The sequence below is a fragment of the Cervus elaphus genome, chromosome 18, assembly GCF_910594005.1.
Source record: "Cervus elaphus chromosome 18, mCerEla1.1, whole genome shotgun sequence".
Classification (NCBI taxonomy): domain Eukaryota; kingdom Metazoa; phylum Chordata; class Mammalia; order Artiodactyla; family Cervidae; genus Cervus; species Cervus elaphus.
In genome coordinates, this window is record NC_057832.1 from 53325987 (window position 1) to 53339054 (window position 13068).

Here is a 13068-nt window from a genome sequence, read left to right on the forward strand (position 1 = left end):
AGAAAGCTGAGTGCCAAAGAATTGATGCTTTTGAACTGTGGTGCTGAAGGAGACTCTTGTGAGTCCCTTGGACAGACAGGAGATCCAACCAGTCAATCCTAAAGGAAATCAACCCTGAATATTCATTGGAAGGACTGATGCAGAAGCTGAAGCTCCAATACTTCGGCCACCTGATACGAAGAACTGACTCATTTGAAAAGACTCTGATGCTGGGAAAGATTGAAGGCAGGAGGAGAAGGGGACAACAGAGAATGAGATGGTTGGATGGCATAACTGACTCGATGGACATGAGTTTGAGCAAGCTCTGGGAGTTGGTGAAGGGCAGGGAAGCCTGGCATGCTGCAGTCCATGGGGTCGCAAAGAGTCGGACATGACTGAGTGACTGAACTGAACTGAAAGTCATCTTTAATCAAAAAGCCAGCAGAAAAATAATTCTACTATATTTATTTGAAGATAACATTTCTTTAGAACTTCCTGTTGTTTTCCACTTTTCTTTCCAATTCATTCATTACTTTCTTCAAATAATTACTGATTGCCAATTATACCAAGCTCAACACCACGTGTTGTAAAAACAAACTAGAAAGGAGAGCTCGCAGACACAAGCAGGGAGAGTAATGACAACTTAGAGCTACAGATCAAGTTCTATTCCTTGTTAAATCCCACTTGGTCATCTGATCAGTTATCTAGGTTCCAATCTATTCAGTCTCAAGGGTATTTATGGATGTGTAAATACCTAATGCAAGGCAAGCATTTTTGAGTAGAGCATCTTATCTAGAAGTTTGGCTCAGTCAGTAATTCTGCATTTTGCTGGGTACTGTGAGAATAAAAATATGATCTATATATGTAGGAAACATTGACAATGAGAAAGGCAGTCAAATAAAGGAGAGATCAGGGTCATCTGCCATAGTCCTAGAAACCCCCACGGAAGTGAAACCAAGCAGGATTCTGTGGGGCTCCAGGGTACAAAAGCCTTTCCATGTCCCCTGTTCCTTGTTCATAGGGAACAGAGTCCAGCCTTCACCACCTTCAGTGAATCCCAATGAGCAGATTCAAACAGTTGCTAGTCAGGGAAGGGAGAAGATACAGAGACAAAGGAGGAACAATAAACAATAGTGCAACCTTGTGGCAGAGTCCTCCTTTTGCCTAAAGGGAAACACATAACAATATCTTTGCATTCTTGACAGAACTAAAACCCCCACCAAGTGGAAGATATCCACATTCTTCATTCCAGAGAAGACCACTGAGGCCAGATTAAAGGAACTAGAGAAGCATCAAGAAACTACCCGAGACCAGGATAAAGGACTGCAGGCTCTATACACACCCTAATCTTGGTCAGCAACCCCACTCTTCAACTATAAAATTCCTCACCAAATCCTCCTTGGGTAGAATAGTTTTTCAGGGCAGGAATCCGCTCTTGTCCTCCTTTGCCCGGCAAAGCAACAAAGCTATTCTTTTCTATTTCAGTCAGAACTTCATGTCTGAGATTTTATTCAGCACCAGTACACAGAGGCTGACATTCAGTATCAGAAGCAGCAGGATTTGGGCAAAAGTTTTATATGGATATCAGAAATGGTGGAAGGCATAAAGGAAAGCAGTGGAGATTAAGCAAAGAGGGAAATGGACAACATATGGAATGATGAGGAGAGTTTCCAGTTTGGAGCAAAGGATTCATGTTTGGAAAAGAAAATGAGTTATGCAGTTAGGGCAGCAGTCCTGGAGACTGTCCTGAACATTGGTGATGGAAGAATGACAAGATAGAAGCATGTTTTTAGAGAAATGAATCTAGATTGACTTCAAAGCTCTAAGGAACCCTTCCTTTGGGTCATTATCCCTTCTCTGCTTCAATCATGCTGGCTGGTGGGGGCTGTCAAACTGTGTATTCCACCTCTCTGCCAACAGAGTGAGGATATTCCTCTGGCCATGCCCATCATATGATACCAGTCCATGGACATGTGATTGGTCAATCAGAAACCTTCCTCACATTTTCCCATGGAGTTGCTTCGAGGGCTCTGTGGCCATGGCCACTCTCACAATGATTGCTGACCTGAAAATAGAATCTCCTCTTAAGAAGAGAGTTTTGTGGGCATTTGAGTTTCCAGTTCCAGGTATCTCTGTGGCCAGTTTCATCTAAGCCCTCCCTATTTTGATTTCAAGAACTAAATTTCCTTCTTTTTCGCTTAAGCTAGTTTCTCTCACTTAGAATTCAAAACAGGTCTGACTGATTCAAGAGAAAAAAAGTAAATCTATGATCCTTAGATATCTTGACAAAAATTTACAGAGAAAGTTGGTGTGGGAGGAAGAGATTGATTTCATTTTTGAAATGCTTATTTTATTAGTGGCAGGGCATGCCTATGGAAATATTCAATATACCAATTGGAAATTCATTCTCATAAAATATAATTATGATAGCTAACACTTATAATGGTAATTCTATGTGCCCAACACTATCCTTTTTTCTTTACCTGCATTAACTCACTCCCAACATCCCACTTCACAGTGGGATGAGACACACAAAGATGTTATAACTCTGCAAGGTGACCCAATACATGAGTTTTGGAGCCCGGGTACAAAGCCAGGTAGCTTGACTCCAGACATCATCTTCAATTAAGAGGAAGAAATATTAATATGTAACCCTTATATGTTTAAAATATCTGTGTGTGAACACACATGTTTACTGGGCTGTTTGGGTACATACTGGTTAAGGATTCATGTGTGTTAGTTGCTCAGTTGCATTCTGATTCTTTGCGACCCCATGGGCAGTAGCCCACCAGGCTCCTCTGTCCATGGAATTTTCTAGGCAAGAATACTGGAGTGAGTAGCTGTTCCCTTCTGCAGGGGATCTTCCTGACCCAGGGATCAAACCCAGATTTCTCACATTGCAGGCAGATTCTTTACCATCTGAGCCACCAAGGAAGCCCACGGATTCATCATCTTGTTTTAGAACTGATGGTATCAGAGACACAATGTTTCCATTTCTGCAGGATTAGACTGTGTATCCAGATCTATAGACTGTGTATTGGTCACTTATTGAGTATCATCTCTAAGAATAATGACCAGGGAACCTTCAATGTCAATAGATAAGAATATCATTAAATAAAATCCATCCCTGGTTTTCTGTCATTCTCTATCTTGTTTACTTGCTGATTCTTTGTTCTGCACCTGTATCAAAACAAAAGCTGTATCTATTTTTACATTTGCATAAATTAACGTGTTTTGGATTTCTGCCCAAACAGGTTCTGCAACATATCAGCCCTATGATATATCACCCACCTTTACGTAGTTGCTATATGATGTGGAATGAGACATTTCCCTTTGTCCTAGAATTGGTGGCTATAGTCCTTGCTGGAAAGAAGGGGCACTAGTCACTCCACATTCTAAAGAGAGCTGCTAATAATTACGGTTGCACACACTGCTCAGGTTGCACTCCTTTTGAAGACTATATGAAGAGAGGAACTGGAAGAGAGAGGAAGGAAAGAACGTCCTTCCTAGACTGTAGCAAGGGAGGAGAGGGAGGTAGTTCTCTCAACCCCATCCCTCACCAAGCAGTGTGTGTTAGGATTGTTCCAAGAGAATGACTTAGGATTCTGGCTGGCAACTCAGTCCCTAGTTGGTGTATACTGATCTGTCTGCTTCCACTGGGGAAGCTGAAGCCTGCAAGATAAACTTCTACTTGGAGTCTCTGTTATGGACTTCATGTTAAGATGTTCCCAAATTCACATGCTGGAAGACTAACCCTTAAAGGGATGGTATTAGGAGGTGGGGCCCTCAGCAGGTAATTAAGTTATGAAGGTAGAGTCCTCGTGATGGAATTAGTGCCCCTATAAGAAGAGACACAAGAGAGTCTGATTTTTCTCTCTCTGCTCTCTCTTGGGGATTCCCAGGTGGTGCTAGTGATAAAGTACCTGCCAGCCAATGCTGGAGATGGAAGAGATGCAGGTTCGATCCCTGGGTCAGGAAGGTCCCCTGGAGGAGCGCATAGCAGTCCACGCCAGTATTCTTGCATGGAGAATCCCATGGACAGAGAAGCCTGCCAGGCTCCAGGTCACAGGGTTGCAAAGAGTTGGACACAACTGAAGCGACTTAGCATACATGCTCTCTCTTGCCTCCTGTGAGGATGCAATGCAAAGATGACTATCCTACAAGTGTGGAAGTAGGCCTTCACTAGACACTGAATCTGATGGTGCCTTGATCTTAGACTTTCTAGCTCTCACAACTGTGAGAAGAAAATGTTTGCTGTTTCAGTCCCCTACTCTATGGTATTTTATCATAGTAGCCCAAGTTGACTAGGATGGCCCCCACATCAGCAGACACCACAAGCAGCCACCAAACTGAGTGGAAATAGGAACTGAGATGTTTGCTATTGATGGACAGCTGGTTAGTTCCATAGGAACAGCTCTGCACACCTCCACCCTCATCATTACCCCTCATTCCTCCAATCATATTCTTGGGATTAATGGCAATCCATTAAAAGTTTAATAAACTTAATAATCCAAGTTTAATAAATACTTCTAGTAGTACTTTCTATGTGTTAGGTACTGTTCTATATGATTTACAAGTACTAACTCATTTAACCTGCATAATAATGCTAATGAGATATATATATATATATATATAAAAAACACCAATGAGGAAGCCAAGCCACAGACAGGTTAAGGAATTTGTTCAAAGTCACACAGCTAGGAAGTGGCAGAATCAGATAGAAATAGGCAGTCTGGCTACAGAGTTGCTATTGTTAACTTCTAAGCTCCACCACCACTCACATCCTTATCCCCAGACCCACATGCTCACACACCCTTCAAAGGCTGGGATAAGAAGGGGCCAAGACCCTGCCCCACTCAAAGCCCCTCAAGACACAAGCATGGCTGGTACTGGAGGAAAGGAAAGCAATGAACTTTAAATCAGGTACAAGAGGGGCAGGAATTTTAGATCGGCCTACCTGGATTTGTAGTAAGCAAAGATAAGCATAAAACTATAAAAGAGTTTCTCAAATGGAGTTAAGGCACAGGAATTTGGCAAAGTCCAATCAAGAGCCGAAGAAAAAAAAGAGAAGAGATAGGCTACCCACTCCAGTATTCTTGGGTTTCCCTTGTGGCTCAGCTGGTAAAGAATGCTCATTGAGGGTTCGATCCCTGGGTTGGGAAGATCCCCTGGAGAAGGGAAAGGCCACCCACTCCAGTATTCTGGCCTGGAGAATTCCATGGATTGTATAGTCCTTGGGGCTGCAAAGAGTTGAACACAACTGAGCAACCTTCAGTTTCGATCAAAGGCAGACAAGGTGGGAAAAGATAAAACTGCGTCACATTTGTACCTTCTGAGTTCAGACTGCTCCATAACATCAGTCACATATTGAAATAGTCACTGCCCTGATCACTTACTCCTGGCTCTCATTCATACCTTACTGAAATACAGAGATGATCCGGAAGAGATGACACCACACCCTTCTTCGGGTTTTACAATTTGGCCCCCAATAACTTCTTGCCAGTCAGACTCCCAAGCACTTGGGTTCTCAAAGTCCGACATGATCGTGGAAGGAAGGGCAGCTTCTGGGTGGCACTCAGTGCCCTGGTATCCCTGGTCACACCTATGAGAGAGGAGGGCTGAGTGAACAAGTGATAGACTCGTATGTGACTGCCACAGCCATCTGACCCGCAACATTCCCTATGTCTCAGTTTTGCTCAGGTATTAGCATCTGCACTAGACTTTTCACTACACTGTTAGTCTTTGTACATGGTGGTAGGTAACAACCTTCAGTTTTTCACATGGGGAAAAAGGGACAGAATCCATTTTTATAAAAGAAAGTGCTATAATGGTAGAAATGAGGATAATGAAGAAAGATATGGGCGTATATGCACATGTACGGTTGGGCAGAGGGGAACGATTGTGAAATTTTCCTGTAGGCATAAAAGGTCACATGTAAATGTTTGTCTGCTCACCCAATACTTAACTGTGGCCATGTTTTACAGTTCCTCCTTCTGATTAAATTATGTCTTTTTTAGAGTCTTTAAGTATCCAAGTGTGTTCCTATCTCATCCTCATTAGCGATAATCACCACCTCCTTCTGTATACAGCTTTGAGCTTCTGGTGAAGTGGTTTAGGAAAGTATGCAGCAGCTGTTTGACTTGTGCTTTAAGACTACCAGGGGAAGGAAGGAGAAGCAATAGCCAAGCTCTATTAACTAACAAAGAGGACTTTAGGGCTAACTGATAAACTCTGAAATGTAAACCCAGGAGGTTGCATTTTGAAATTAGAATATATGGCTTTATACTTGTTGAAATGCAACAATATCTTTAACATCTAAAATAAGGATAGAAAGGAGGATCGTTTTCCTTTGGCTATTTCATTATTTATCAGGCTATCCTTAGAAGTCTGATGGCAGCTGCTGTGGTATCGTTGTAAACACACACCCGGAGGAGCAGAGTCAATCGTCTCTTCTACACACATACCTGCACGTGCCGCGGTCGCAGGAGCCGTGCCCACTGCACATGTTGGGGCACTGCTGCCCAATGTAAACGCTGTCTAGAGCCCACTCGTCCTGAGCTGTGTAATAGCTCTGACTCCAGCGGAAGCGGGTGGCACTGGACCTAGAAACAAGTCAAGGTACAGTAATAAAAACATGACATGGGGTCATACAGACAAAGAACGTCAGAGTTCAAAATTCTCCAGAGAACTAACTCTTTGGAACTCGAATTTAGCGGCCAATCATTTTTCTTTAGGGGTTTAATTTCCACTCAGTTACTGTCTGATTCAACAATTCCATCATGAATAAAAGTCTACTTATCTGTTTACATCAGTCTTAATTTGAGACATTTTAAAGAAAAATACAATATCAGATTTTGTTGCCGTTGTTGCTTAGGGTTTTGATGCTAGGAAAAGAAAGGAAGATACACTAATTTTAAAAAATAAATATTTATACAAAACTGTCTTTCACAGATTAAAATGCACAGTGTTTATCTTAGAGTAACGCAGTTTCTTACAATAAATGTATCAGTAGTTATTCGAAGACTTCCAGTTGACGCTCAATATAAAACACAAGTTTTGTTTGCAGGTATTGTTTTGGGATTGAGAGGATGGGTGACATTGTACTATTTCCCAAGTAAGAACACCTGGGTGCTAAATCCTGCTCATTATTTCTGAAACATTAACTTGCTTGGTTTTCATGGACAAGTTGATGTTAAGTGGAGATAAAAACTTAAACAGTCTGTTACACATAGAGAAACACTTGGAACCCTGATTCAAATGAGATATAAAGTCTAAAGAAGACATTCTGAGAGAAATGCCAAGAGGGTTTCCATTCATTGACTACCACAAAATGTGCTTTTAAAATCACATCATACTTTTCACCTCTAGGAAGTTTCAGGCATCCGTGACCAGTTTTATCTGGTCAAAGTGCAAAACAAGAGAGAACAAACAAAAAAATGTGCAGAATAGGCGTGCATGCTCAGTTCAATTGATTAAACCCTCCCCTAGTACCCTAGCTACAGACACACTTGATCTTAATGGCTCTGAATGATCCATTAAGGTCTATTGCATCAATTATCCACATATTAAATACTCCCTAAGTACATAACAGACTGTTAAAATCCAGACTAAGCCTTTACTGTTTATTTTACTAATGATATGTGGTTGATACGTTGCATTTTTATTCATAGTAGGATAATTTCAGGATCCACCGAGATGCATCCAGTAGACACAGGTTTGCAGCATATCAGTGCTCTTCCTGGAACATACAATGAGACAGATGCCCCCTTCCATGGTAACAGTTTATATCTGTAATTTAATAGCCATCACAATTTTCATAGTCCAATTAAGAAACGTGTTTTAGAAAAGCTTACTATAAAAGTAGGGACATTATCTTGGAGCCCAACAGAAGACAAGACTCATGCACCACTGTCACTTACAGAGATGACTATATTCTTTTAAGACTGATACAATCTGAGTCAAGCTGAGGGTCACAGGTGTCTAGACTGTGAGTTCTCTTGGAGACAGGGATATCTTTTTATCTCAGTAGTTTGCACAGGAACAGAATAAAGTAAGCGTACAAAAAAAGTCTGTTAAAAAGTGAACCAATGAGTGGACGGACAAGGCCAGGAAAGGGCACCCTGTTTCTGACTTCTGTAGGTAACAGAGTGAAAAATGTGTTAGGAGTCAGGGGACTCGACCCCAAGGACCCTGGCTCTGCAATTTATCAGCTGTGTGACCTTTAGTGGGAAATTTAAGCCTTCAGGAGCTTCTAGTTCCTCACCTCTCAAATTAGGAGATTGGGCAAACTGATTTCTAGGATCCTTTCCAGCTCAAAAATTTAATGACTGCTCTGGTGATTTGTTGACAGAGGTGATAGTTTATTTTCTTTATAATCACGTGCTTACATAAAACCCATGGCATATATTATTTTGAAGTTTTGATATTTCAAATATTAAAATGGGGTTGGAGGGTTTCAGAAATCTGACCTAATTTATGCTTCTAAACAATCACATTAAACACATTCCAAATCCTTTTTATAAATAACTTATCCTTACATGTATCTCTGAACTCTTGAAAAGATATTTCATTAAGATAAATCACTTAAAGCGAATTATTCCATTTAAAATGACAATCCACAGTTTCATGTGCTGATGTTAATTAACAGAAAAGAAAGTGAAAGAGGTTGAATATTGGCTTCATTTTTAGTGAGAAAAAAAAATTAGTTGTGTGAGCAATCTCCAGCTGATCACATGTGAGAACACAAGGTGTGATCTCACTGATTTGCAGCTGCGTCACTGCTAAATATCACCCCCAATACAAATATTTAATTTGCCAATTTTCTCTTTCTCTCTCTTCTTCCTCCTCCCTGCCTCTGTCTGTCTCTCAAAATTAAGTATTCTTAAGAAGAAAATCCTGTGCACTTTGGATTGAGTCTGGATGTACCACTACTGCCTAGTGGATCATGAAATGAATTTGACCTGCATTTAAAATCCAAACTATAGATTTTCAAATGCAACAAAACTTGACAGTCTTTTCTTTATTTGATTTCCCCCCTTATAAACTTCTAGAGTGAAATAAAATACCACTGAGTCATCTCTTGATAGTTAGCTAACTCGAGGAATCAAATTAAATGAAAGCTGACTAAACTGTATTTTCTACCTTCAGTGACTGTAATTACATTTACTCAATTATTCTGAAACTCATTCAGTCATTAGGTGTTGATTTGTTTATGAAGTCAGCAACTGACAGCTGTTTGGGTCTCATTAGGCTCTGTTCTTATGTAAATGTCTCTCATAAAAACGAAGTTAATTTTCATTGGGTAACAAATGTTCAGTTCATATAAAATATAATTTCTTTGAGCAGGTGTATACATATTCAATATTTCAATCTAAGTTGTCCTATCTAGCATATCTTCTAAAGTTAAAAGATCTTTGACAATGCAGATCACATTTGCTTCTCTGTGTTCAATTTATAGTTGCATATGCTTGAATCAAAACAGCAGAAGAAAGATTTGGCAGAAGGAATACTGCTTCAAACTAAACTGTAATTTCTTCTCCCAATGCTTGGGAAAAACCTGCCATCTGCAAAAGTCTGAAATGCACATAAGAAAGTTAACAAGAATGTCAAAGAGAATAAACATACTTTATCTTTACAGCAGCGCTTTAGAGCATTATAGATACAAAAACAAGGATAATAACTAGTTGGACATTATTTTACAAACTATTACTGCAATAATGTTTAGTTTAAGTATTAGTCAGTAGAAATATTAAAATAAATATCCTATTGGATTGTTTGTGTTTCAGAAATAGTTTTACTTTCCTCACCCAGGGCTTTGAAGGAAATTTGGAAAAGCAGAATTCAATAATTTACCTACATGTACATAAAGGCAAGCTGTCAAGAGTGAATAATCTAGTAGATTTTTTTTCAGTTTGTAAAAAAGATATGGCTTGTAATAAAACATCTCTTCGGTTCATCAAAGCATACTAAATTGAAATTCTATTTAATTTCCCAACATTTAATGAATATCCCAACAATGAATCAGGTGTTGTATAAAAACTAAAGACTTTAAGAATCAACATATTTCCTCTCAAGTGCCTAATAAATGAAGGAGGGCATGGCAACCCACTCCAGTATACTTGCCTGGAGAATCCCATGGACACAGGATCCTGGCAGGCTACAGTCCACAGAGTCACAAAGAGTTGGACACGACTGAAGCAACTTAGCATGCAGGCATGCATGCCTAATAAACACTGATGAGAATTTGATTTCTTTTTAACTACAGTAAAACTCAACCCAGTAGTAATATCGTTTAAGCTAAGAGATAATAATACAACATACAATTTTAGTGTTAAGTAACCTGCAAAGTCCTTTTTGATAAAGGACAGTACTTTTCGGGATACTGTCTACACTATGGTAATTAAGGATAATAATTTAAAATGTTTCTGGGAACATTCCCAGAATAAAACATTTACTCTGGGAATAAAAATCTCTTAAATATATTGTCAGGATTATATTACCATCATAATTTTGAAATGGTAACCCACATGTCAATGAATAAAAATCAGTGGTTTTAAAATAATGAGGTGATATACATAATGGTGAAATAATGGGGGCAAATTAGAAAAAAAAAAACAACACCTCAGTAGCTTTGCACAAACTCTGATTGGTATTTCAATTGTTTGATATAATGTTTTTTTATAATCTTGATAGACATGGTTGGAATATCACTGAAATTAAATATAAATCTTGATTATATTCCCAGCAGTAGATATAAAAGAGTAGGATGTTAGAGAAAGCAACAACTTGTTATACAAAGCATAATTGAGTATCCAGGAAATAGTTCACAGTTGGATATAAAAAATATGTGAAAATTAAAGTTCAAGCATTTTGTTCAAACTGACATAATGATGAATCTTTAAAAATAATCAAGGAGGCATTCTTCTATAATGCAGTAATTCAATGTTCAACTAAAGGAGGTATAATAATAATTTTAAGTGGTTATCTAGCCAATTGTTTTTGTGTGGAGCCTAACTCTCCTATAAAATAGTCCAAGAACGGTTGATTTAGTAATTTTCTTTAAAAAAGGGGTCTAGGAAAGCAGATACCACAGAAAAATATAATTTTTGTCTCTTTTATGCCTTTCCTGCTACGCAAATCATAGAACTCCAGAAGTGCTAGGGATATTTAAGATCATCTAATTCAACCTCTTCATCACACACATAAGAAATTACGTTTGAAGAGGCTGTGAATGGCTAAAGCATGAAGTCAGTCATTAACAGAGATATACTGAGAACTCAGGTGTTCTAATTTCTGGTCAAAAGTTCTTTCTTGGGTGAGCTTATCTTGTTCCAGGGTTTAAATAGTACTCATAATTTTTAACTTTTAAGTCCAACCCCCCTTTTGAGCTCCAGATTCCTAAGTCCAATTGGCTTTTTTACTTGAATAGATAAGTATCTCAAAATTCATAGCACAAAACATAAGAAGCATATGACTTTTAATCCACTGTCCTAAATCCACTCCTCCAGCCTCTCCCTTCTTAGTGGTATTTTCCCCAGGTCCAGAATTTAGAAACTGTTTTTGATTCTTCCCATTCTACCCCAGCTCCCATCTGGTCCATCAACAAGTCCAATTTCATTAAAATAAATTTCACAAATGATGGCTCTAGCCATGTCTGTTACACTCATACTCCAAGCCACCTAAACTTTTAATGCTTGGACCACCCCACACCCCCTGAACTGGTCTTCCTGTCTTCACTCTTTATCCTACAGTCTATTCCTCAAACAGGCCTCGGAGTGATCAGTCTAACATGAAACAATGCAATATTTGGGGAAAATGTGTTTTTCTCTTTCATATTATTAAATATTAAACTTTCTCCCTAGTTACTGAGGCTTCTGCCTGGGGTGATCTTCATTCTTACTGAAAGAGAATAGAGAAAAAAGGACATGTTAAGCTTTTAAAAGAAAAAGTAGGCCTTTGCAGGAAGAAAACAGATTTGCAATCCAAACTTTTGACATAGGAGTTTTTAGATTCCTATATCATTCCCCTTTATATGTCAAACCCAAAGAAACTGGCTCAATGAGTTTTCCCACAAAATGAAAAGTTGAGGCAAAAAGAGAGGTGAGGAAAAGCTATGACACTCTGGAAACCAAATTTTCATTAGCTCTATTTTTCAAATATCCTCAGTACAAAAAGAAAGATCTTTTGATTCTAAAATAAAAAAAGAGGAATGCATACTGCCATCTTGCACTTAACTCTTCTTCATATTCGTCATGCTAGAAGAGACATAAAAGTTAAAGTGACAGTCATATCTGAAGATGGCATCTCTCACCAAGTTTTCTGGGGAAGAAGCACTATGACTCTTCTCCACTGTGTGAACTCACTGGCATGGTAAATACTTGCTGATGTAAATTCCTGACAACTCGGCATACTTGGAAGGCATTCCTAAAAGAGAATCAGGCAAAAATTTAACTCAGCTTCTATTTCCTCAGAGCAATATGTTTACTCACTCAAAACAAGTGAAAAAGCCCTTAGAGAAATCTAATGCTATCATCTTAACCATTTGCAATATGGATACAATCCATAAATTTTCCTTCTGTGAAGCTAAAATATTTGGGAAATAAATGAGATGCCACAAGGCAAAGAAATGTCTTCTAATAGCCACATGGAAAAACAGAAACTGGATTAGGGTTCCTTTTTTGACCTGTTAGTGTCACACTGTTATTTGGTGCATACTGTCGCTTCAGTCATGTCCAACTCTTTGAGACCCTATGGACTATGGCCCTTCAGGCTCCTCTGTTCAAGGGATTTACTGGGGAAGAATACTGGAGTGGGTTGTCATGCCCTTCTCCAGGGGATCTTCCTGACTCAGGTATTGAACCCACATCTCTTATGTCTCCCGCACTGGCAGGTGGGCTCTTTACCACTAGCACCACCTGGTAACATTATCCTATTCAGTATTATTTATGCATATCAGTAGTATCTGCATAAACACCATACTATATGTATGAATCACCAGTATGTATATAGAAAGAAGTACATTTTATTTCAAGAACCTGGAATTATGTATTTCTTTTTTGTTTTTTTTTTTTCTTTTTTGTTTTTTAAGGC

The 13068-nt window shown here is 39.0% G+C and overlaps 1 protein-coding gene across 4 annotated transcripts in view; it reads right to left on the reverse strand.

The window, feature by feature from the left end:
* The window catches only part of RELN (reelin), a 527544-nt gene that overhangs the window by 123742 nt on the left and 390734 nt on the right, over window positions 1-13068 (reverse strand). For all 4 annotated transcript variants that reach the window (XM_043872741.1, XM_043872740.1, XM_043872739.1 and 1 more), the window contains 3 exons: window positions 12290-12402; window positions 6444-6581; window positions 5395-5581 (listed from right to left, as the gene is read on the reverse strand). In XM_043872741.1, coding sequence (XP_043728676.1) covers window positions 5395-5581; window positions 6444-6581; window positions 12290-12402 — 438 coding nt within the window. The remainder of the gene's footprint in view (window positions 1-5394; window positions 5582-6443; window positions 6582-12289; window positions 12403-13068) is intronic.